Raw genomic sequence first — 27,980 nt, 5'->3', positions numbered from 1 at the left:
TAATCAAAATGTGTTAACAATTTATTGTGAATCTACATTTATTCAGTATAATTATTTGCAAGGGCAGACACATGGATTTTTTTGTGTTTTTTATGTTTATGACTACTTTCCTCACTTTTCTTTCTTTTTGTGGTGAAACTATCACCTGTTACTTTGAGTGGAGAGTTCCTGGCAGTGAATTGTTCACCATTAATATGTTCTATAGTGTGGTGTGAAACTACACCAGTCTGATCAGGCAATTTCTTTTTTATTACCTCAACACAGACACCATTTTTTACTTTTATGACTTCACCTTTTTCAAAAGGAATCCACCCTTTCACACTTTCTTTGGATGTAATCCAGTCAGATGGAACAGCAGCTTCGGAAAATCTTTCCATAGCTGCATTACTTTCATCAAAATCAACAGCTTGCTGTTTCTTGTGGCTGGTAGACGCAATTATCGGATCCTCCGCAGACAAGTACTCTGACGATGATGACAGAAGTCGTACACCACCTTTGGGTTTCTTTTTCTTCTTTCCCTGCTTCTGTTTACTGTGGACACTGGGTACTTCCTCCAGCTCGCTGGAAAAAAGGAGACAGAGGAATATTAAATTACAGTGGAATAGAATACTAGTCCTAAGCATCTGCAAACTGGGAAACAACTTTCTTGATTCCACAAATGTATCCAATATGAAACAAAGTTCTTCAATTAGTATGAAAATCAGTGATGACTTGTGCTGTGCATAGTAAAACCAGGTGGAATTACTGGTTACCAAGCCTAAAAAAAAAAAAAAACCAACGATAACAAGGGCAAATTATAAGATCCTAGGAGATGAGCTACAGAGCAAAAGAAATGAGACACTGAGAACCTTAAGTGCCCAAAGCACAGAAAGAATGTTCTGAGAAATGTAGATATTTATGAAAATCAAATTTATGGACAAACTATCAGTCTCATAGTTCTGAACATCTTTTTAAGCGAATCTTAATATCCTTTACTTCTTATGAAAAAATAATGCACTAACTTTATGTTATGAAATATTAATATTTAAGATTATATTTATTATTAATGTCAATTAATGAATTGTTCCTGTATACACTAGTGACAAAAGTGGCTTTTTAAAGTTGTAAATTTGTAATTAATGTGAAACTAAATTAGAACATAAAGAACAGGTACTAAATGCAATGCAGAACCTCATTATTTTCGTTGAACATAGTCTGTGGCTTGAGGTTCAGATAAAGCTGCTGATAAACCTCCAATTATGAAGTATTACTGCTATGTACACTCTTTGACATAAAACTTGACCGGCGGCCGGCCGCTTCAGAGGCTAAGTCCGCGCCGATCGCGACATGGGACAAAAGAACTGGCCAACTCGCTAATTCTCTAAGTCCGGTAATCTGCACAATCTGGCAACACTGTAGACTGCGGCACTTCCTGGAGGAAAACTTGTCCCATGATAGAGGAACTCTAGGCTGATTACGCCTGTGGTCTAGCGGTAGCGTGCGTTGTTTCTGTTCATAATGTCAGTGGATCGAGAGCAGCTGGCATAAAATATTTTTATAGCCTCTTCTGTCTGAATGCTGAAGACGTGAATGTAACGGTAGCGCAGATTCAATCTATTTCGCTTTGTGACACACCGATATCAAAATTTTATCCAGTAACGATTTTGCGGCAGATTTCCTGCAGACTGTCCTCCTCTGGACGCCGTATGCGGCAAAGCTCCGGGATCCATTTGCTGGCTACTGGCAGCGGCCGTGGCGACAGCAGCGGCGCTGCACTCTCCCGTTCGTTATCGAAAGCGCCTGCTACCACTCATCGCTTTTGATGATTTAAAACGCTTCATTATTAAATGTTGCTCCACAGAAAATGTCTACAATTTCCATTCACGCTCAAAAGCAACGGAGACAGACGCCCTGATTAGTAGGCGGGTATTATATTACATTAATCGGCAAGAGCTGAGTATGGCCCGAAATTAATTTTATAGACTGGGACGAAATGAAACCACCTCACTACATTCGATGAATTTATAAATGCTTCATACCTCGTTTCTTTTCCTTTCAAACTCAATTATTTGTGCAACTTTTGGTCAATGTTTGGATGTTTTCGTCAAGCCAGAGTGAGCGTCTGTGGTGTAAAGTGTATTACAGTTCTTGTTTCATTCCTTATGGTAAGTCTATGTGATAAACTGTGTGAATACCTTGCAATGCATGCTCTGTAGCAGTGCAGGAACACTGCACATTTGGAGTTCATGAAGTATTTATTGTTGATCGGAAGTGATAGTTAAGGTCATCAGATTTAAACCAGAAAAATTTGTCGTTTTGAAGGTTTCAGAGAACGGAAAGGAATTGCTAACGCCGGTGTTAGAAAACGTTTACAGTTAAATGCTATTGCAAAAATTTTGAAGAAGGGAACTATATTAATGAACATGTGAACTTCATAAACAACCTTCTGACATGTTAGACCTATATGACGAACAAAGCTCAAATTTATATCGTTGACAGTCGGTTTGAATCTTTTCAGGGTCTATTTTACAGTGAAGCACCTTGGAATTTGCAAAGCAGAAATCCATGATATTAACTTAATTTACTAAGTCGAAATCGGACGAAGATTGATGTTTAAAGGCATTCTTCAGATTTCGCATAAGAAATTTTTACTAGCAGTTTGCAACTCCATTAATTAAAATGGAAAATAAAAGGTTGTAGTCAGCGGCTTCTACCGTGATTCGAACTGCTATGTCTTATAGTACAAGCACTGCAACGCACAAGGGAACCTCTGAGCTAACGACACACTGGCTGCCAGAGGCGGAATATAGTCACTGCGATGTTGCCTGAGCCTCAAAACGCAACCTTAAACACACGAACAGAGGAGGTGGAGATTACTGTTTTAACGTCCCGTCGACAACGATGTCATTAGAGACGGAGCACAAGCTCGGATTAGGGAAGGATGGGGAAGGAAATCGGCCGTGCGCTTCCTAAGGAACCATCCCGGCATTTGCCTGAAGCGATTTAGGGAAATCATTGAAAACCTAAATCAGGATGGCCGGGCGCGGGATTGCACCGTCCTCCTCCCGAATGCACACACAGACAGGTGTTACTTATGTGAAGAACGCCGTTCTTGGAGTCCAGAAATTAAATATACTTTCTAATTGTGTCATCTTGCAGTAGATTATATCGTACGAGTCTTCGATGTGGAAAACGATTGTCAAGTGAATTTAGCGAGGTAACGCCGACCTACACCCGGAAGTAAATGCACTATCGGAGTGTTGACAAATACTTGCTACGACGCTGCCATTTCTAGGCTCTCTGACGAGGCAGCTCTTCAGCGAAATGCTTGCCGTGATTCTCCGATACGGTTCTTCAGAGTGGAGACGCGCGCGCACGTTTGGTTTTTATGCGGCGTTCTCCCCTGATGGTTTCTGACGTCGCCTTGTGGGCTACGTATACATATGAGACATTCAATTATCATCAATCCAGAATCATACAAGTTTCAGCTTCCGGCGTGGAAGAAGGCTGTTGACGCCGACATTATATCATTTCAACGTAGGGAAAGCAAAACGGATCATTCAATGTTTCTCATTCAACATAAAGCATGTGAGATAATTTTCCGTAACGTTCATAATCATCTAAAACTACAAACGAAGTAAAAATACACCGGAAGCTTATTCGAATTGAATATAACGCTTTGCACCTCGATGTCGAATTTGTCCACTTGCAATCTTTTGCAGCATACACATAGAATGTCATGATTACCACGAGAATGAAGAAATATGTTGGTAAGGATGGAAGCAAGAAGAGACGCAGTCAACAAATATTCTATTCCTCATGGCATTCATTTCATTTGGCACGTAAGAAGAGGTAAAGCGGGAATTTACTTTCGTTAACACGAAAGATATGCCGCACATATTGATAACGAGGAAGTCTGCGTCTTCATACGTTTCCTCCTTGAAATCTGTATGCGCTATTATATACTAAGTAGCCCGATCATTGTTTCAGTAATGTTACCCTCTTGTTTGACCCCGTAACGATGAACAGATTCCAAATGCATGTCTCCCTTCCTGGGTTGTTTTTTGTGTTTTATTGCTTGGAATTCCTGAAGCAGACCACTGTGCCTTCCCCCCTCGTGGGTTAGGTCTCAAAACTAAACCGCTTTGTATCCAATGGCATAATTTATTCAGACAGTATCAGCATACGACTATCAAACAAAGCCTTCCATTTACAGTTGCAGCACTCTAACCAGCACTGACCAAAGTGTAATCCACGGTCATGGTCCTAAATTACCAGCTGTCTGCTACTGTGGCAAAGTCCGTACTACACTTTCGATTCCGCAGCACCATTTTATCTGGTAACACTGTGTGGTTGCACAGTTGTGCTACCAGGTCTGTCCTCACACTGTCAACTTTATGTATCTCACTTCTCCTGTAGCGTAGATCACGAGGAGCCGAAGTAAATGAGTGTATTCTGCATGACGTAACATTCAGTATTCCCTTCTTTCATAGCCACTCTTCATGTGCATCGATACCAAATAGGAATGCGAAAACTCTTGCGAGTGAGAGAATGACAATAACAATCGTAACAAGAACAAGCAAATAATGAATGATGTTTATTCCAACGCAGAACGAGAATGGCTTTAAATATAAAAATCTGTATCTATATCTATATCCATATCTATTGATCTTTGAGTTGGCACAATGCTAATATGTTCTTAGCATTTAGTTACTGAATTTAGTTCTGGATGTTTGCAGAGAAAAGGAAAAGTCGGTACTTCTCGCTAGTGTAATATAATGTGAACCAGCAACTACCCTTTCCTTAGAACACGACTCAAGCAGGTCCTCAAGTAGGTAGCAAGGCACTGCTGCATTCTGTTCCCTGACATTGCTCTGATGACGGCTAATGCAGATAGTTCCGATTATGAAATACAAAACGTATTGCAGGTTAGTTCCTAGGATAGTAACATTAAATTTGCGTTGTAGACGGCACATGAACGTAACGACTATCCATATTACTCATCAATATAAAAAGACAATATTTTGGGAATTTAGCAGGATTACTCAAAATGAATTCTGAAATTGGGTGACTGACTGCACAGGTGCTAAACGTCGTCAAGAGTATACGATGTCCTAATCGCATTAGGAATATGAAGATCGTCTTCGACAGCACGCAACTTTCACATTGCTATCTCCACCCTACTCCAGACAGCCCTCGGTGGAGTTGCACTACGTTGCCGATGTTATGGAAGGCCTTCAAACCGACAACAGACCACATATTGAAAAATACAAGCGAATTCTCTTGCAGCGTAAGCTTATTGTAACTAATCTGAAAATTATTGGAGAGGAACATTGTCCTATTCAAAAAAAGTAAAATGTTACACACTGTTGACGTCAAACGGACATTATCTATGTCCTGTCTTGTGTCCTACTCATCTATAATATCAAGTGTACTATGAAAATGATTATATATAATGGATGATAGGGTAATGCATTGATACCAGATGGTGGGGGCCGGCCGGTGTGGCCGTGCGGTTCTAGGCGCTTCAGTCTGGAACCGCGTGACCGCTACGGTCGCAGGTTCGAATCCTGCCTCGGGCATGGATGTGAGTGATGTCGTTAGGTTAGTTAGGTTTAAGTAGTTCTAAGTTCTAGGGGACTGATGACCTTAGAAGTTAAGTCCCATAGTGCTCAGAGCCATTTGAACTATTTAACACAAAATGACATCAAAAATTAAAGTTATTCACGAGCAGCTAGTTGAGAATATGTATGAACATTAAAAGACACGACGAACTGAAATAATATGACGAAGAGTTCAGCGCTCACTGGGAACAGAGCCCCACACATATCGTTGTTGACTACACACAAAGAGACGTCAGCTACCGAATTTTTCTCCACCAGCTGCTCACAATAGCATCTTGAACTTACAGTCATCTCGCAAATAGTTCTGTGTCTCACTGGGAGTTAAAAACGTCAGATATCGTTAGTGTTGACAACGAATGAAAATACATTAAAAATCAAAATTATTATCCACCAGCAGATAGGTGTTCTCCTGATAGAGCTTGATAATACATAATTAAATCTTTAGTGCCGGGCCAGGATTCGATCCCATTCACGCGTAATATGTGAAGTTGTTCAGGAATCTGCAGTTTTGAACAAACAACAAATTGTAGCCGAGCTGTATTGCCACGAAGGGATCAAATTCCGCGTTAAGGGCGGTCTGAGTTGCATTCCCAGTTTAGAACCAATTTTATCGACATACAGAAGCTCAAATAAAAGATGGAATAAGTGTCCTGTGACCATACATAGCGTTTGTGTCGTCACTTGAAATAAATAACTAGTATAAGAAAGGTTACTGGTGATAGAGTTTCTACATGTCGCCACTCCAGACTTTATTGTGGTTCAACCTACCGTCTACGTGGTAAAGAAGGAATATCATCTTTAATGTGAATTTTCAGACCACGCAGCCATTATATCTCCTTCACTTGGTGTAGCCAGGAGAGAATGGAATCTGTCTCTCCCTATCTAAAATCATTGACGGAAGTGGGAATCGAACCCAGACCATAGGTATAACAACCTATCATCCGTCCAACAGACCACGAAATCCTCTTCTCTGCGAGTCATTTTTCTATCGTAACGGAGTTGCACCACGCTGGATGAGAATTCTGACACACAGGCTCCCTATAGTAATTTGCAGCATGTTCAGTAAATTCATTTACTTGGTTGATCGAATCACCATGAACTAGCTGCCTCGGCTACCCAGTGCATACATTCGACTATTTTGTAATCACAGAAATAAAATCACGTAACTGCCACCTACACACAACTGCCAACAGTGTAGGATGCAGAAGTTTAAATGGGAAGTGTTCCTTTCCACTTGAGCTATTCTATTGCGCTATCTGTTACTAGAAAACGTCGTTCAGTCCAAAAGAAAAGCTGTAACTGTTTGTCTCTCAGAAGTCAAGACCTGGCCATATGCATAATCTCACAATGCTGTGGAATCCAAAAGTTCTGGAGGAATAGTTGCCGAGCTCTGGAGCTTATGTAGCTACGTGTCAGCTTGTAGCATAGATAAGATGTCGCGAGTTCGAATACATTCAGTGCTACATTTTTTAAAACGCAATTCTGCTCTCTGCTGAAGGTATCAATCTAATGGAACTTTGTACATAATTCCCTTCTCTTCTCTAGCCACAGTAGTCGCATGTGGAAAAAGGGCTAACTACTGTGACATTTTGTTCTATTCAGGTTTAATAGACAGCAGGCAGCAGATGCATTTCGAAGATGTGCAGGGAGAGCGCATCGTGCCATAATATGTCAGAAAAGTATTTTCTACATTAGCCGTCGTGTGGTAGTGATATTTTATTCTTCTTCAAACTTTGTTTGACAGCTTTAACTCAGAACAAGTTTTCTACATGCATGTAATCAATAAACTGCATGTGCATTGTCAGACTGTCATAGGTAACATCAGAGAATTCGCATATATCGTTGATGATTAATTTCTCTATCATGTTTACTATTGTTTTAACAACACTAAAGGAAACCTTACGAAAATTGTCCACTGTATTATAAGAAATGAAATAAAACTAACCATGATAACCTTACGACGAAAGTATCTGTACACAAGCATGCCTCTATCGACACGAATTAGTAAAATACTACTCACTTAGATTTTGATTGGGTCTGTGTTTAATTGGTATGCTGTGTCATACTCAAGAGGTATGCAAATGTGGCAATTCATAAATAAAGTTACGTATTCCTAGAAACCCAAAATTCGCTTGGCAGCAGCGGAAAGAGGCCTTACCTGTTGTGCAACATTGTAAGTTTTTCAACATTGCACTATGAGCTGAAAGCATTTTCTTGCGATTTCCTTATTGATGTTTGATCTGACTGCTTGTAGCTCTTTCACAGAAGGGATAAAAACGTTACAGTCAGTGAGACTGGAACTGCGAATCGTAACTGACGCTATTTCACAGGTCAGCACGTTACCACAGAGCTGGCGAGGAGGTAGGGGTCTGAGCTTCTTATTACGAGGGCAATAGGAACTCGAACTCGTAAACCGCTATTTGAAGGTCGAGATTAGTTGCGGTTTCCACCTGCAACGACTTTCCTGGGCTGAAAACCGTAAATTTTCAATCTTTTGTTACTCTTCAAGCGATAATAACGCAGATTATTCAATGGAAATGACAGGTAAAATCAAGTGAACTTTGAGGCTTAATTCCGTGCACACCAGGAAGTAACTCGTCGATCACAGAGTTGCCAAACATACGTTGCCTTGTTGCCAAATCTCAGTTACAGTACCAGCAGGAAGAAGACGAACCGATGTGATCCTACAGCGGTCTGGGAAGTGACCATAGCTGGTGTCTCCAAGTCGCGGCTGCTACGGCCTGGAATACGTAATGCGTCTGATTCGCTTTCTGTAACTAGGTTTAGGGACTGGAGCGTAGTTACTAATAATACTCAGAACTGACTGCAAACTGAGCATCATAAATCAGTAACTCTCATTGTTGTTTTTATATTTCTTTCGTAAGTGTACTCAAAACTAAGAAAGTCATTCACACGCGTTTTCGTGCCTCGCCGATAGTCGAGCACAACATACAAATAAAAATAAAAAAGAATGTGTGTGTGTGTGTGTGTGTTTGTGAGAGAGAGAGAGAGAGAGATATAAAAAGCAATGAGAGAGAGTGTAAAAAATTGTTGTAAAGAAATTGAATCATGGTATTTAAAGAAATCTTTCATTAAAATGACACGTTCCACATCATTACGAAATGTCGTATTCATGATCTATGGAACAAGAGTTAATCTAATGTAATCTAATCTAATCACATCATATTGATGATTAGCCATGAAGAGTCATGAATTACCGAAATTTTGGCCCATACCAGTAACCAAATCTAAACTTGAAAATAAAAGACGACAATTTTTGTAATAAACCGTGACTCCTATCAAGACCCTTTCGTCCCTGTTATCTAACCACGAAAGATGTCTGATATACCTCCATTCTGAAGTAACAAAGTGTGCATGCATTTAAAGATGAAGTGCATGATGTGAAGTTCTGTGACGGAGATACGAACCCAACACGTAATCCGATTGTTAACTAAGAAAAATCAAATGTTACGTATCGGTTTTTCTTACGAGACGCTGGGTGTCTGAATCTAAAATAAGGATACAAACTTTTGTGCCTAAGCGACAATCGAACTGCACACCTACCGTGCATCCACGAATATAGCTTAAGTATCAGTTGCTTACTCATGAACAGTAAGATGTGTGTGTGTTTGACCAGAAATAACGACACCTGTTGCGATTGTTGGAAACACATGAACAGACATTGAAATTGCGCGTTAATTTTCACTAGCAGGTGGGTGTGCACTTGATAAAGCTAGAAATGAAATTATGAATATTTTTGTACTGGATCAGGTTTCAGACCCACATACTTACCTTTGGAGGAGACCTAGAGAAGATTGCAGTCTTGGGAAAAGGAACGAAATGACTGAACTATACTGTTCCGAGAGATTCAGATCCTCGAAAGAGGAGATACGAATTTGAATCACAGTCCAGCACCAAATTTTTAAACGTCTCTAGTTCAATCAAGTACAAGTAAAATAAGAGACATGTCCCTTTAAATGGCTATCGGTTCTTCAAATAAAATAAAATTTTCTAATGTAAGTAAGCTTACTGGCGACTGTATTTCTGTTTACCATGACTTCCGCTGTGTCATTTCCCAATGTAAACCGGCTCTGCCCAGTTGGTAATGAAGGAACATGATGTTTAATGCGGATTCTGGATTATAACGTCTTTCTCTTGAGGTTACCACAGGTAAAATAAATCTGTTTGTGCCTCTTAAAAGAAAATGCCTGAACCCACGCATTGCACCTGTGATAGCTCGTTCCACCATACCATTGTGGCCACATTACCCAGCCCCAAGAGTGTGCTGTAACGGATGATGTGCTTAGCTTACAAAATTAGTCACGGTGGAAAAAATGCGAGTCTATTAAATGGTCAAGTAGAAGCAAGCTTCTGACGCAGAGATTATGCTATTCTCATGTCAGCAGGATGTAAAGACTCTTCTAGGCATCATAGGCTGGATGTGAAGCCATTTTGATTTTTCACAAATTCAGCAAATTTCTTAGTTCGAGAAAATCCACTGTGAAGTGTGAAGTTGCCGGATAATTCGATTATTACTGTTATTATTACTACCATTTTATTCATACCGCTGCTGGAACACGACCGTAGTCTTCAGGTAAAACGCGAGACCAGCTAATATGACGTCTGGCGACCGAAAGCACATATCGACAAAATTTTTATCGCCCCTTTCCTCTCAGTGCTGAAGCTATGAGTGTAATTCAAGCGAATCTACAATATCATATCAGCTGGTCTCGCGTTTTACCTCAAGACTACGGTCGTAGTCAAGAGTAATGTACTAAGACTGGAGTCAAGACTTCCTCTGGGAAGTGCCGCAGTCTACATGTTGCTAGATCGAGCATATTGCCAGACGTAGAATTCTGAGAGGAGCACGACTGTATTGTCCACCTTACGTGAACGACTCGGCGGTCAATTTTTTGGTCTGAGACTGTATCTACAACACATATTGCACGCTGAAGACCCAGAAGAATTTAAAAAAAAGTAGTTTATGAGAGCAACGTTAACCATAGCGTTCGAAGTATTCATAGTATTGTATACGTGTGTGTAAACGCCTTCCAATGACCACTCAAGAAAGACAAGGATACACAGTCTAGCTCCAATATTATAAATACGCCTCAGTTTGTGGATGAACTCAGACTTAGGTTGATAATAATTGTGAAAATTTAGCAGCACTGTACCCATTGGTGTTAAACTCGTTTTCAACCAATGATTCCCACAGCTACAGGGATACTACTTGTGATACCTCTTAGACAAAATACTTAAGCAGTGTTATCAGACGAAAAGATCAACCTGACACAAACTGTGGGAAGTTTGTTTTACAAGCTTCGTACCTGGATATTCAGCTTTTTCCTATTTGAGATATCTGTGAACGTTGCTGCTTAAGACGTTTTAAGCAGAAACTAAATTCCCTCAGCTTCGACAATGTTTAAAGAAATCGTCTTATTAGCACTAAATCGTGGTTTGTGAATTGTTTACCGGCCGTACTCTGCCGTATTTTGCCGGTTGGAAGGCAAAAGCTTACTGACAAATTTCACACAGAAATTACTGTTACAGTGTACTTATGGAGCCAAATGAGTGAATTGCGTATTTTCCGGTGAGAAAGAGCACTGGCAAACAGTCTTCGCTACATTAGGTTATTTAAACTGGTGTCACTCTGAGCTAGAATTTATGGTCAGCGACTAAGTGTAAGGTCAACGTTTCGGATGCGAGTTTTGCGACTGTGAAATACTTTCGTACATTATAGAAGCGAATATTAAATTTGAACTAATATTGCGAAAATTTTGTACTTGGACAGCTTAGAATGAAAATACTTCTGTTTATTTCAAAGGGAAACAATAGATTTTCTAAAACACTGTCTGTCATACACAACTTGAAACAGGTCATGTCGACCAAATCATGTGGAAGAACTAACAGCAACGTATATCGGAAGGCAGTAAGATCTCTTGCCTTTTGGTTTGTCAGTACTCGATAGTCATTTCTAGGCGAAAGTAAATGAAGAAAGGCACTGCGTTTTTGTTACCAAGTAACGTCTTCGTCAATTACTTTAGTTTTAAAGTAATCTACGAGTAATTGCTGGTGTTTGATATTAACATGATAAGGATTCCGTAGACAGGGAAAGAACCTGTTCTTGGGAAACTACATCTATAGTGACCAAAAGGCATTAAATGATGTTCAAGCACTTGTGTTACAGCAGCGGTATGAATAAAATGGTAGTAATAATAACAGTAATAATCAAATTATCCGGCAACTTCACACTTCACAGTGGATTTTCTCGAACTAAGAAATTTGCTGAATTTGTGAAAAATCAAAATGGCTTCACATCCAGCCTATGATGCCTAGAAGAGTCTTTACATCCTGCTGACATGAGAATAGTATAATCTCTGCGTCAGAAGCTTGCTTCTTCTTGACCATTTAATAGACTCGCATTTTTTCCACCGTGACTAATTTTGTAAGCTAAGCACATCATCCGTTACAGCACACTCTTGGGGCTGGGTAATGTGGCCACAATGGTATGGTTGAACGAGCTATCACAGGTGCAATGCGTGGGTTCAGGCATTTTCTTTTAAGAGGCACAAACAGATTTATTTTACCTGTGGTAACCTCAAGAGAAAGACGTTATAATCCAGAATCCGCATTAAACATCATGTTCCTTCATTACCAACTGGGCAGAGCCGGTTTACGTTGGGAAATGACACAGCGGAAGTTATGGTAAACAGAAATACAGTCGCCAGTAAGCTTACTTACATTAGAAAATTTTATTTTATTTGATGAACCGATAGCCATTTAAAGGGACAGGGCTCTTATTTTACTTGTGCTTGATTGAACTAGAGACGTTTAAAAATTTGGTGCTGGACTGTGATTCAAATTCGTATCTCCTCTTTCGAGGATCTGAATCTCTCGGAACAGTATAGTTCAGTCATTTCGTTCCTTTTCCCAAGACTGCAATCTTCTCTAGGTCTCCTCCAAATGTAAGTATGTGGGTCTGAAACCTGATCCAGTACAAAAATATTCATAATTTCATTTCTAGCTTTATCAAGTGCACACCCACCTGCTAGTGAAAATTAACGCGCAATTTCAATGTCTGTTCATGTGTTTCCAACAATCGCAACAGGTGTCGTTATTTCTGGTCAAACACGCACACATCTTACTGTTCATGAGTAAGCAACTGATACTTAAGCTATATTCGTGGATGCACGGTAGGTGTGCAGTTCGATTGTCGCTTAGGCACAAAAGTTTGTATCCTTATTTTAGATTCAGACACCTAGCGGCTCGTAAGAAAAACCGATACGTAACATTTGATTTTTCTTAGTTAACAATCGGATTACGTGTTGGGTTCGTATCTCCGTCACAGAACTTCACATCATGCACTTCATCTTTAAATGCATGCACACTTTGTTACTTCAGAATGGAGGTATATCAGACATCTTTCGTGGTTAGATAACAGGGACGAAAGGGTCTCGATAGGAGTCACGGTTTATTACAAAAATTGTCGTCTTTTATTTTCAAGTTTAGATTTGGTTACTGGTATGGGCCAAAATTTCGGTAATTCATGACTCTTCATGGCTAATCATCAATATGATGTGATTAGATTAGATTAGATTACATTAGATTAACTCTTGTTCCATAGATCATGAATACGACATTTCATAATGATGTGGAACGTGTCATTTTAATGAAAGATTTCTTTAAATACCATGATTCAATTTCTTTACAACAATTTTTTACACTCTCTCTCATTGCTTTTTATCTCTCTCTCTCTCTCTCTCACAAACACACACACACACACACACATTCTTTTTTATTTTTATTTGTATGTTGTGCTCGACTATCGGCGAGGCACGAAAACGCGTGTGAATGACTTTCTTAGTTTTGAGTACACTTACGAAAGAAATATAAAAACAACAATGAGAGTTACTGATTTATGATGCTCAGTTTGCAGTCAGTTCTGAGTATTATTAGTAACAACGCTCCAGTCCCTAAACCTAGTTACAGAAAGCGAATCAGACGCATTACGTATTCCAGGCCGTAGCAGCCGCGACTTGGAGACACCAGCTATGGCCACTTCCCAGACCGCTGTAGGATCACATCGGTTCGTCTTCTTCCTGCTGGTACTGTAACTGAGATTTGGCAACAAGGCAACGTATGTTTGGCAACTCTGTGATCGACGAGTTACTTCCTGGTGTGCACGGAATTAAGCCTCAAAGTTCACTTGATTTTACCTGTCATTTCCATTGAATAATCTGCGTTATTATCGCTTGAAGGGTAACAAAAGATTGAAAATTTACGGTTTTCAGCCCAGGAAAGTCGTTGCAGGTGGAAACCGCAACTAATCTCGACCTTCAAATAGCGGTTTACGAGTTCGAGTTCCTATTGCCGTCGTAATAGGAAGCTCACACACATACCTCCTCGCCAGCTCTGTGGTAACGTGCTGACCTGTGAAAAAGTGTCAGTTACGATTCGCAGTTCCAGTCTCACTGACTGTAACGTTTTTATCCCTTCTGTGAAAGAGCTACAAGCAGTCAGATCAAACATCAATAAGGAAATCGCAAGAAAATGCTTTCAGATCATAGTGCAATGTTGAAAAACTTACAATGCTGCACAACAGGTAAGGCCTCTTTCCGCTGCTGCCAAGCGAATTTTGGGTTTCTAGGAATACGTAACTTTATTTATGAATTGCCACATTTGCATACCTCTTGAGTATGACACAGCATACCAATTAAACACAGACCCAATCAAAATCTAAGTGAGTAGTATTTTACTAATTCGTGGCGATAGAGGCATGCTTGTGTACAGATACTTTCGTCGTAAGGTTATCATGGTTAGTTTTATTTCATTTCTTATAATACAGTGGACAATTTTCGTAAGGTTTCCTTTAGTGTTGTTAAAACAATAGTAAACATGATAGAGAAATTAATCATCAACGATATATGCGAATTCTCTGATGTTACCTACGACAGTCTGACAATGCACATGCAGTTTATTGATTACATGCATGTAGAAAACTTGTTCTGAGTTAAAGCTGTCAAACAAAGTTTGAAGAAGAATAAAATATCACTACCACACGACGGCTAATGTAGAAAATACTTCTCTGACATATTATGGCACGATGCGCTCTCCCTGCACATCTTCGAAATGCATCTGCTGCCTGCTGTCTATTAAACCTGAATAGAACAAAATGTCACAGTAGTTAGCCCTTTTTCCACATGCGACTACTGTGGCTTGAGAAGTGAAGGGAATTATGTTCAAAGTTCCATTAGATTGATACCTTCAGCAGAGAGCAGAATTGCGTTTTAAAAAATGTAGCACTGAATGTATTCGAACTCGCGACATCTTATCTATGCTACAAGCTGACACGTAGCTACATAAGCTCCAGAGCTCGGCAACTATTCCTCCAGAACTTTTGGATTCCACAGCATTGTGAGATTATGCATATGGCCAGGTCTTGACTTCTGAGAGACAAACAGTTACAGCTTTTCTTTTGGACTGAACGACGTTTTCTAGTAACAGATAGCGCAATAGAATAGCTCAAGTGGAAAGGAACACTTCCCATTTAAACTTCTGCATCCTACACTGTTGGTAGTTGTGTGTAGGTGGCAGTTACGTGATTTTATTTCTGTGATTACAAAATAGTCGAATGTATGCACTGGGTAGCCGAGGCAGCTAGTTCATGGTGATTCGATCAACCAAGTAAATGAATTTACTGAACATGCTGCAAATTACTATAGGGAGCCTGTGTGTCAGAATTCTCATCCAGCGTGGCGCAACTCCGTTACGATAGAAAAATGACTCGCAGAGAAGAGGATTTCGTGGTCTGTTGGACGGATGATAGGTTGTTATACCTATGGTCTGGGTTCGATTCCCACTTCCGTCAATGATTTTAGATAGGGAGAGACAGATTCCATTCTCTCCTGGCTACACCAAGTGAAGGAGATATAATGGCTGCGTGGTCTGAAAATTCACATTAAAGATGATATTCCTTCTTTACCACGTAGACGGTAGGTTGAACCACAATAAAGTCTGGAGTGGCGACATGTAGAAACTCTATCACCAGTAACCTTTCTTATACTAGTTATTTATTTCAAGTGACGACACAAACGCTATGTATGGTCACAGGACACTTATTCCATCTTTTATTTGAGCTTCTGTATGTCGATAAAATTGGTTCTAAACTGGGAATGCAACTCAGACCGCCCTTAACGCGGAATTTGATCCCTTCGTGGCAATACAGCTCGGCTACAATTTGTTGTTTGTTCAAAACTGCAGATTCCTGAACAACTTCACATATTACGCGTGAATGGGATCGAATCCTGGCCCGGCACTAAAGATTTAATTATGTATTATCAAGCTCTATCAGGAGAACACCTATCTGCTGGTGGATAATAATTTTGATTTTTAATGTATTTTCATTCGTTGTCAACACTAACGATATCTGACGTTTTTAACTCCCAGTGAGACACAGAACTATTTGCGAGATGACTGTAAGTTCAAGATGCTATTGTGAGCAGCTGGTGGAGAAAAATTCGGTAGCTGACGTCTCTTTGTGTGTAGTCAACAACGATATGTGTGGGGCTCTGTTCCCAGTGAGCGCTGAACTCTTCGTCATATTATTTCAGTTCGTCGTGTCTTTTAATGTTCATACATATTCTCAACTAGCTGCTCGTGAATAACTTTAATTTTTAATGTCATTTTGTGTTAAATAGTTCAAATGGCTCTGAGCACTATGGGACTTAACTTCTAAGGTCATCAGTCCCCTAGAACTTAGAACTACTTAAACCTAACTAACCTAACGACATCACTCACATCCATGCCCGAGGCAGGATTCGAACCTGCGACCGTAGCGGTCACGCGGTTCCAGACTGAAGCGCCTAGAACGGCACGGCCACACCGGCCGGCCCCCACCATCTGGTATCAATGCATTACCCTATCATCCATTATATATAATCATTTTCATAGTACACTTGATATTATAGATGAGTAGGACACAAGACAGGACATAGATAATGTCCGTTTGACGTCAACAGTGTGTAACATTTTACTTTTTTTGAATAGGACAATGTTCCTCTCCAATAATTTTTAGATTAGTTACAATAAGCTTACGCTGCAAGAGAATTCGCTTGTATTTTTCAATATGTGGTCTGTTGTCGGTTTGAAGGCCTTCCATAACATTGGCAACGTAGTGCAACTCCACCGAGGGCTGTCTGGAGTAGGGTGGAGATAGCAATGTGAAAGTTGCGTGCTGTCGAAGACGATCTTCATATTCCTAATGCGATTAGGACATCGTATACTCTTGACGACGTTTAGCACCTGTGCAGTCAGTCACCCAATTTCAGAATTCATTTTGAGTAATCCTGCTAAATTCCCAAAATATTGTCTTTTTATATTGATGAGTAATATGGATAGTCGTTACGTTCATGTGCCGTCTACAACGCAAATTTAATGTTACTATCCTAGGAACTAACCTGCAATACGTTTTGTATTTCATAATCGGAACTATCTGCATTAGCCGTCATCAGAGCAATGTCAGGGAACAGAATGCAGCAGTGCCTTGCTACCTGCTTGAGGACCTGCTTGAGTCGTGTTCTAAGGAAAGGGTAGTTGCTGGTTCACATTATATTACACTAGCGAGAAGTACCGACTTTTCCTTTTCTCTGCAAACATCCAGAACTAAATTCAGTAACTAAATGCTAAGAACATATTAGCATTGTGCCAACTCAAAGATCAATAGATATGGATATAGATATAGATACAGATTTTTATATTTAAAGCCATTCTCGTTCTGCGTTGGAATAAACATCATTCATTATTTGCTTGTTCTTGTTACGATTGTTATTGTCATTCTCTCACTCGCAAGAGTTTTCGCATTCCTATTTGGTATCGATGCACATGAAGAGTGGCTATGAAAGAAGGGAATACTGAATGTTACGTCATGCAGAATACACTCATTTACTTCGGCTCCTCGTGATCTACGCTACAGGAGAAGTGAGATACATAAAGTTGACAGTGTGAGGACAGACCTGGTAGCACAACTGTGCAACTACACAGTGTTACCAGATAAAATGGTGCTGCGGAATCGAAAGTGTAGTACGGACTTTGCCACAGTAGCAGACAGCTGGTAATTTAGGACCATGACCGTGGATTACACTTTGGTCAGTGCTGGTTAGAGTGCTGCAACTGTAAATGGAAGGCTTTGTTTGATAGTCTTATGCTGATGCTGTCTGAATAAATTATGCCATTGGATACAAAGCGGTTTAGTTTTGAGACCTAACCCACGAGGGGGGAAGCCACAGTGGTCTGCTTCAGGAATTCCAAGCAATAAAACACAAAAAACAACCCAGGAAGGGAGACATGCATTTGGAATCTGTTCATCGTTACGGGGTCAAACAAGAGGGTAACATTACTGAAACAATGATTGGGCTACTTAGTATATAATAGAGCATACAGATTTCAAGGAGGAAACGTATGAAGACGCAGACTTCCTCGTTATCAATATGTGCGGCATATCTTTCGTGTTAACGAAAGTAAATTCCCGCTTTACCTCTTCTTACGAGCCAAATGAAATGAATGCCATGAGGAATAGAATATTTGTTGACTGCGTCTCTTCTTGCTTCCATCCTTACCAACATATTTCTTCATTCTCGTGGTAATCATGGCATTCTATGTGTATGCTGCAAAAGATTGCAAGTGGACAAATTCGACATCGAGGTGCAAAGCGTTATATTCAATTCGAATAAGCTTCCGGTGTATTTTTACTTCGTTTGTAGTTTTAGATGATTATGAACGTTACGGAAAATTATCTCACATGCTTTATGTTGAATGAGAAACATTGAATGATCCGTTTTGCTTTCCCTACGTTGAAATGATATAATGTCGGCGTCAACAGCCTTCTTCCACGCCGGAAGCTGAAACTTGTATGATTCTGGATTGATGATAATTGAATGTCTCATATGTATACATAGCCCACAACGCGACGTCAGAAACCATCAGGGGAGAACGCCGCATAAAAACCAAACGTGCGCGCGCGTCTCCACTCTGAAGAACCGTATCGGAGAATCACGGCAAGCATTTCGCTGAAGAGCTGCCTCGTCAGAGAGCCTAGAAATGGCAGCGTCGTAGCAAGTATTTGTCAACACTCCGATAGTGCATTTACTTCCGGGTGTAGGTCGGCGTTACCTCGCTAAATTCACTTGACAATCGTTTTCCACATCGAAGACTCGTACGATATAATCTACTGCAAGATGACACAATTAGAAAGTATATTTAATTTCTGGACTCCAAGAACGGCGTTCTTCACATAAGTAACACCTGTCTGTGTGTGCATTCGGGAGGAGGACGGTGCAATCCCGCGCCCGGCCATCCTGATTTAGGTTTTCAATGATTTCCCTAAATCGCTTCAGGCAAATGCCGGGATGGTTCCTTAGGAAGCGCACGGCCGATTTCCTTCCCCATCCTTCACTAATCCGAGCTTGTGCTCCGTCTCTAATGACATCGTTGTCGACGGGACGTTAAAACAGTAATCGCCACCTCCTCTGTTCGTGTGTTTAAGGTTGCGTTTTGAGGCTCAGGCAACATCGCAGTGACTATATTCCGCCTCTGGCAGCCAGTGTGTCGTTAGCTCAGAGGTTCCCTTGTGCGTTGCAGTGCTTGTACTATAAGACATAGCAGTTCGAATCACGGTAGAAGCCGCTGACTACAACCTTTTATTTTCCATTTTAATTAATGGAGTTGCAAACTGCTAGTAAAAATTTCTTATGCGAAATCTGAAGAATGCCTTTAAACATCAATCTTCGTCCAATTTCGACTTAGTAAATTAAGTTAATATCATGGATTTCTGCTTTGCAAATTCCAAGGTGCTTCACTGTAAAATAGACCCTGAAAAGATTCAAACCGACTGTCAACGATATAAATTTGAGCTTTGTTCGTCATATAGGTCTAACATGTCAGAAGGTTGTTTATGAAGTTCACATGTTCATTAATATAGTTCCCTTCTTCAAAATTTTTGCAATAGCATTTAACTGTAAACGTTTTCTAACACCGGCGTTAGCAATTCCTTTCCGTTCTCTGAAACCTTCAAAACGACAAATTTTTCTGGTTTAAATCTGATGACCTTAACTATCACTTCCGATCAACAATAAATACTTCATGAACTCCAAATGTGCAGTGTTCCTGCACTGCTACAGAGCATGCATTGCAAGGTATTCACACAGTTTATCACATAGACTTACCATAAGGAATGAAACAAGAACTGTAATACATTTTACACCACAGACGCTCACTCTGGCTTGACGAAAACATCCAAACATTGACCAAAAGTTGCACAAATAATTGAGTTTGAAAGGAAAAGAAACGAGGTATGAAGCATTTATAAATTCATCGAATGTAGTGAGGAGGTTTCATTTCGTCCCAGTCTATAAAATTAATTTCGGGCCATACTCAGCTCTTGCCGATTAATGTAATATAATACCCGCCTACTAATCAGGGCGTCTGTCTCCGTTGCTTTTGAGCGTGAATGGAAATTGTAGACATTTTCTGTGGAGCAACATTTAATAATGAAGCGTTTTAAATCATCAAAAGCGATGAGTGGTAGCAGGCGCTTTCGATAACGAACGGGAGAGTGCAGCGCCGCTGCTGTCGCCACGGCCGCTGCCAGTAGCCAGTAAATGGATCCCGGAGCTTTGCCGCATACGGCGTCCAGAGGAGGACAGTCTGCAGGAAATCTGCCGCAAAATCGTTACTGGATAAAATTTTGATATCGGTGTGTCACAAAGCGAAATAGATTGAATCTGCGCTACCGTTACATTCACGTCTTCAGCATTCAGACAGAAGAGGCTATAAAAATATTTTATGCCAGCTGCTCTCGATCCACTGACATTATGAACAGAAACAACGCACGCTACCGCTAGACCACAGGCGTAATCAGCCTAGAGTTCCTCTATCATGGGACAAGTTTTCCTCCAGGAAGTGCCGCAGTCTACAGTGTTGCCAGATTGTGCAGATAACCGGACTTAGAGAATTAGCGAGTTGGCCAGTTTTTTTGTCCCATGTCGCGATCGGCGCGGACTTAGCCTCTGAAGCGGCCGGCCGCCGGTCAAGTTTTATGTCAAAGAGTGTACATGACAGACATTTAAGTATTTTGTGTACCCTAGATAGCAATTGAGCAGTGCAGAGCAATAAAATTACAGTTTGTGCTTTGCGCCCAAATGGCAATGAATAACCATGAAACTGGTGAGATAGCGTTTTGAGAATATCCGTATATACAATGTGCGGCTACAGATATAGGTGAAGCTGTTTCATTTTATTGGTCCTGTTGCCTACAAAGCAGCTTATGCATAACACATTTGATAAATCAAGTTATAAATATACAGCTGAAAGTCATTTTTAGGCATACATATTTAAGATTACTATAATACACTTAATACATAAGTATTTATACAACACACTTCAAAAGATGTCAGGAGCATCCATATATGGTGAAAATCTCAAAATCGAAGACAACTTGCTTTAGACCCTTACAGTTCTCTGTGCTTCATATTTTGGACTAATTTCAAAAGCAGAGAACAGCTACCTGGGTCTACTGATTAACAGAGGCAGGCATGAAGTGCAGTGTGGAAGAAATAGTGAAGATATTAGGTCTGTAGGACACTTATATCCTGGAAAAAATAGCTATGAAGCACACCTGTAGGATAAATTGCTACAATAAAAGAAAATCCTGAGTGAAATGCAAATACTGACAGATGACAGAATCCAGTCACATCTTTGTGAAACTAAGTGCTGTATTATAAACACCCTCATAAAAGGAAATGATAACTAAAGGCTTTTAATCTTTTATTGTATGTAACAATAGGGTTAAGTTTATTTGAAGACATAAACCCATGTTCAGACAATTCTTACCTATATGTTATGTGTTTTATACGTACACACTCTGCAGGACTGGACGAAGTGTAGGCTTATGATGTGGGTATGGAGTCAGATTGCATCACAAAATGAACTGTACTGTACTGTACCACCAATGCTGTGAAAAACCACTTCTTGTGTGGCCATGTGATCTATCGTCTTATGCAGAAGATAATCACAATTTAATTTACATTTCTATAATTTCTTATGATCTTGTCTATGACAAAAATTTTATATACTTGCCCCACAAAAATTTTCAGATACCATATATGTGGGTGGACTGCAGATAGACCAAAATTATCACTGGTGGTAGCTACTGATGAGTTTTGAAATCTTGGTAGTGTGAATAACATGTTTCAGCTCCTTGCAGATAAAAAACAGCTTAAAAGAATTTCCCTTGGACTTTGGATTACAGCAGACAATTGTTTAAGAGAATTTCAAGCGACCAAATGTAGCCAATTGAGTTTAACAAAGTTCAAATTAATGAGTTTTTGAGTACCAATGAATGAGGGTGCACTAAGAGAAAAATAACTACACTGTATATGTAGAACAGTATTTCTGACATTTGTTTCACTGAGAAAGTATATGTACATTATGGTGTCAATTTCCAATTTTCAAAAAGTTTAGCTCCCACTCCCCTAGTTTCTTATAATCAGTAAAAAAACGATATGTGCAAAATTTCAGCTAAATTGGACAACTACAAGATGACCCTCATTGACCAAGAAATTCTGAATTTTTGCTGTGCAGTTTCACATTATCATAAAAAAAGCCTTATTACTTGATATACTTATTTTTAATAACCCTATTTTAAGACCTATATATTTACCTTGTCGTATATAATATATATCATAATTTTATTAATACTATAACATTAACAGTGTTAGTAAAGGCACTTCTGTAGTATAGCTACGGGTCACCCTAATGTACATACTGTCAAATGCTGTTTTTTTTTTTTTCCTTCTCTCTCCTCGAATGATACAATTACATACGTATCATGGAACAACAGCAGAACTGAAGAGTTCTTCAGCAGCACAGATGATGTCATCTGCCTGCATTCATTCTTCTACATTAACAGTACAAGAGTGCATCAACCGGGTGTAAGCCTGTAGAATAGCAGCACTGGAATCCAAAGTTGTATCTGCATTATTAGTAGGTTCATATGTTGGATCATCGGTTTCCTCTTCAGTTTTAGTGGCATTATCAGTTGCTGTCCAAGCCTTCTTAAAACTGTTAGTTATCATGTCTACTGGAAATTCATCCCAAGCAGCAGATATGTTGTATATAGCTTCCAGTACATTCCAATGTGGAACTGTTCGCAGTTGCTCCTCTGCACTATTGGCAGCCTTAACAAGTTGGCATCCATAACTACACTAATTGAGGCAATTATTACTGATCCAATGCCAAGAGATGGCTCATGGCGGTAAGAAGATAGTTTCCATGTTCAGAAATTCCAGGTCATCGAAGCTATGTGCCAAGAAATGGTCCACAGTTAGCAAAATATTTCTTTTTGTCAAAGCCATTTGTTTTTTAACCTTCAAGAGCCAGCTACAGAAGACCTATTTGGTCTTCCAATTTTTATTGTTATTCCCATAAGAGCATAGTGGATTGAAGAAGTTGATATTTTTAAAACAACATGGATTGTTGTACCTTCCAGTAACTAATGATTTAAGCTTCTCAGAACCATCTGAATTACAACACAAGATCACCAACAGTTGCATTTTCCTCAGTTTAATTTTTTGTGCTTGAAAGGTAGTGTTTTTTCAGGCATCAAGTTACAGAAAACATCGGATTCATCCACCTTAACACATCTCTTGGGCAATACAAATGAGAGAATTTTGATTGAAATTTCTGTGCCCACTCATTGGCATCTAACTCATTTCCTCTATGTGCCTCCCAACAGACACTTACAGCACTGACTTAATGCCTCTTCTAAAAATGCTACAGCCAGCCCTCAGAACACACAAACCCAAATACTCCCTCTTTCTGCGTGATTTCATAAATTATCCTAAATTAAGTGTAAGTGGTGGATTTTTTGATGTAATTTGGCAGGAACCAAACAACTACTAATGGTTAACCGAGTTTACGGTTTACCCAATTTCGAAATAACAGGCACCTACTGTAGTAGGAAGATTTGATCTGTAAATGAGGGTGAAAGTAGTCCGAGCAAAAGTGTATTATCAAATGAGTAGAGAGCAACTTCCACCTTCAAATCCATATACATCACATTACATCATACAATGCTTAACTGATACTGTGTATCATACCCTACAAAATGGAGAAAACTTTGTATGTTTCAGTGTCAGGGTGGTAGATCTAGTGAACAATGTGAACCCTAGGGTATGAAGTTTGAAATGTGCTACGCAATATAATGGGTTGTATATTTTGTTTGTAAGGACATTCGTATTCTTTAAAAATCTGTCATTTAGTCATTTTGTGTGTTAGCTTGGACTGCGTTATACGCTAGGCATACACAGATGTAGTGGAGATGGTGAGTTTCTTGAGCACTGTAATACTGCCATTTTTCAGTGGCAGTTGCAGCATAAGATTTAAGTCTCGTTTAGTTATGAGTGGCAAAGTCATGTAACCATGTTAATGTCATCATGACACATTATTGTGCTATTTAGTAATGTCAGAATGACTTCCTTTACTCCATTTGATCTTTAAGTGAGGGTAGTAGTAGTCCCAGCAAGAGAAATCTGGATTGTGGCTTGAAGTTCCAATAGTGACAGTGATGACCCTGTGTCTTGTAAAAGAACAGTCTTCTGTAACAGTAGTTACTGGAATATTACTACTTTTCCGGAAATCCAATGATCTGACTTATAGCCTATAATTAGCTTGTGGAATTCAATAATTCTTATTATGACTACCGTGATTCAGGTGACAGTGCACAGACACACTAACATCACTATAGAAAAATCTGATTCTCTGGGAAGTAACTTTAACAACACCTACACTTTACACTGCAAGCCAACATATTGCAATGTTTAACAAGCTGTGCAAGTTCACGACAGCTCTGTGGAATCAGTGTATGAACACTTTTCTTAAGTATATTAGTGATGATACCTTGATTTCTGTCTCTGCATCTGAAAATAACGAAATTGTTGTACACTATATTGTCTACATGGTTAAAGTGAACTTACGGTGTCGGCAGTTCTTGTGTTGAAACTGGCCATAGCCAATCACGTAATAATGTACAGTAGAGAATGCAAATTTCTGAATCTGTTTCTTTTTGCAGAAGACACAAATTCATTACATTTATTTTCAATACGGAGATTGTCAAAATAACTATCACTGGTTATTATGAATTTTAAGGTTAGGTACTGATTTTTGTATTTTTTTACAGTTGGAAAAAAAAACTAGATGTGTTGACAAACTGACCTGTAGTGTAGTCAGAGGCCTAGGTTAGATAAGCAGGTGATAAGCATGTGACACAGAAAAGCCAACAAATCTGAATATGAAAGTATTGTCACTGCAATAACCTACTTGTACATCCTTTTTTTGATTTTTCTGAAAACTTTCATATTGTGGTTAAATTCTAATCTAGTAGAACAAAATATCAATTATGTTTTGTTGTGGACCAAAGGAAGTTATGAAGAAGCATTCTGACTGGCTACTGCCAACCAACTGGTAACCAACAACCAACTCTCACTGTATCCGATTACCACTGTTCAGAACAAGATGTCACAGCATCTGCATGCAATGCTACGACCATTGACACAGGTGCACTTTTACCCGACTGCCTTCTCAACTGATTTTTGCGACTCATTCTTGTTGAATGCTTTACATGGGAGGCAGATTCTAAACAGTAGAATGTCACTTTTCATTAAAGTATTGTTGCTTACCACTGTTTGCAATCTTTATGAATACAAGAGCAAAATAATGATGTGCCATTGGTGTATAGAACAGTATATGTCCGTGTGTGTTTTCTCCAGTTCAATGTAAAAATTTCACACTACAATTAACTGCACAAGCCAGTAAAGTATTTTTCTCCAAAAGGAGCAAAGTGTGTCTTAAGAACTGAGAAAGAAAGAAACTGAGCAGTTACTTAGCAGCTCATTTGGAAGCAATTAAAGTCACACTCAGTTTTTGTCTATAAATGATTACAGGGCAAGTGACACTTCCAATATCTTAGTAATAATCATTATTATAATATCAGGCAAAATTTTCTTTTTCTGTGGATCATGCTGCATTGAAAACCACGGATATATAAAACCGAAAAATTATTTATTATAAACAAGTACTTTTATTTCCCCCATTTAAGACGAATGGAGAGAAAGATTTTGTTATCTTTCTGTCTCTCCATCCCCTTACAATCAGCAGTATTATTTTTAAAAATTCCAGTATTCATCTTAATTTAAAGAACCAAAGAAAACCTAAGATTGAATGGGCAGATGAGAACTGAATCCCTCAACTCCCCAAATAGGAGTTCAGTGACTTAACCACTTGGCCACCTCACTCGGGAAAGAATGCAATGGTGACCCAGCATTGCCTTATCTGCAGTGGTCAGACAGTATCCCCTCCCAAGCAATATAAGGTCTTCAAAGAGCAAATACATCAATTTTCAACAGAGAACTTGAAATATAGTTGAGCCTGGACAAACTGTTTCCTAAATTGTTCTAGAAGAACCATGAAGCCATACATGCAGTCCTTCCCTCATCTCTATGAACATAATCCAGCAGTTCATGCCTGACACCTTCATTGGTTCAAAATGGCTCTGAGCACTATGGGACTCAACTGCTGTGGTCATAAGTCCCCTAGAACTTAGAACTACTTAAACCTAACTAACCTAAGGACAGCACACAACACCCAGCCATCACGAGGCAGAGAAAATCCCTGACCCCGCCGGGAATCGAACCCGGGAACCCGGGCGTGGGAAGCGAGAACGCTACCGCACGACCACGAGATGCGGGCAATACACAATTCCACATCATTCAACTGTTACTAAAATACTCTTAACATGTGTAACAAAATTTAAATCATTGGAATAATAAAATACAACAGGACACCGCGAACGCAAAATGTTAATAACAGTTAATTCTACAATTACTTCTACCTCTCAAAACGCTAGGTCTGAACTACAAAATATATCAACTAAGAAATTCTACAGCTTTGTCCGAAATTGAAGTTATGTTTCAATATATATGCCCTAAATTGTTACAAAAAGGTAGATGCCCAGATATTGTTCCTAAAAAATTAAAGATAGTGCTTCAAAGTTACCTGAACGATGTGAAACATATAACCATCTCCCATTTCAATTTGAAGAATTAACACTTGATTCAGTTTCACGATGAATACGGAGTTTCAAAACTCACTTGTCAATCATTTTCGCCAAGCGTTTTGCAACGAACGCCTGGAATTCTGGTGTTACTCTCAGTGCGTTAGGCTGTTCAGTCTTCTCGTCCAATGATATTCTGTTAGATGGTTTTTCATCTCGTCCCTCTGCAATTTAACATTAACATTTTACCACAGTATTTCTCAGCTCCGCACAGCGAAGAAACTGGTTTGTAAACATACTGAAACAAAAATTGTCGCTCATCACGGAGAATACGAAATTAAAGACGTCCACCGCAAAATGATTTTATTTACCCGTAGCGTCTGATCTGCTACTGAACATGGAGGCATCTAGTGCATCTTTGAGTTGCTGAATGTTTTCGTCTTCTGATGATTCAGAACTCATATTTCCACTGTCACTATATCGCTCTATTTCAAGCGGCTCTTAACGACAACAAACACATACTTCGTAAATTTTTAGTCAAAGAGCTTGGTACCAAAGACATGTAAATCACATTCCATTTGACCGCGCCACCTGGTGACTTCATAGGGCCCTCACACGCTCAATAATACTGTTAAACCGATAATATATTGACCGTCTGACGGCATTTATTGACGTATTGTCATTACTAGAAATGTCGATGAGAATTATTCATGGAAACCAAATTATTTTCAGTATTGTCGATACATACGTGTGCGAGGCCGAGTATTGACAATATTCACAATATTCGCTTTTCAGATGTGGGCTCAGCTTCTTTTATCAGCCACATGGTGCTAGTTCGTATGTGTTTTCATTTCATCCACGTTGGCCCTTAAGCGTTTCTGTTTTTCAGTTCCGTTGGAATTTGTCTTTCACAAAATGAGCTCGTCTGTGATGGTAAATTTTGTAGAGTGGTACCAACGAAACGGATCGTTGTGAAATCATTAGGGAAAAAAGCCGCCTGCGAAGAGCTACTGAAAATACATCAAACAGGCTACAGTAATATAAAACTGGAAGACATGGAAAAAATAAATTCTTTGTGAAAAAATTTTAGGAAACGATCAAAAAAAATGGAAGTGAGTAAGCATCACGGTGTAACACAGCAGTCGCGACACTTCGCCTCAATTTTATTGCCCACTGCGCCAGCAGCGCGCCAAACGGCCAGTAAGTAAATCTGTTGAATTCGGCGCGATCGTTGTTAAAGCGAATAACAGTTGTTTATTTTGGTTTGTACAATT

General features: G+C 39.5%; 1 protein-coding gene across 1 annotated transcript; it reads right to left on the bottom strand.

The window, feature by feature from the left end:
• LOC126418694 (protein CUSTOS-like) lies at nt 1-27,251 on the bottom strand. The gene is made up of 3 exons (XM_050085590.1): nt 27,078-27,251; nt 26,804-26,930; nt 1-561 (listed from the first exon to the last, which is right to left on the bottom strand). The coding sequence occupies exons 1-3, from the start codon at nt 27,166-27,168 to the stop codon at nt 39-41; spliced, it is 741 nt and encodes a 246-aa protein (XP_049941547.1). The 5' UTR covers nt 27,169-27,251; the 3' UTR covers nt 1-38.
• Between the last annotated feature and the right edge of the window lie 729 nt (nt 27,252-27,980).

The sequence above is a fragment of the Schistocerca serialis genome, chromosome 9, assembly GCF_023864345.2.
Source record: "Schistocerca serialis cubense isolate TAMUIC-IGC-003099 chromosome 9, iqSchSeri2.2, whole genome shotgun sequence".
NCBI lineage: Eukaryota > Metazoa > Arthropoda > Insecta > Orthoptera > Acrididae > Schistocerca > Schistocerca serialis.
Note: the sequence above shows the minus strand (reverse complement) of the source record. Positions and strands in the feature narration are given on the sequence as shown.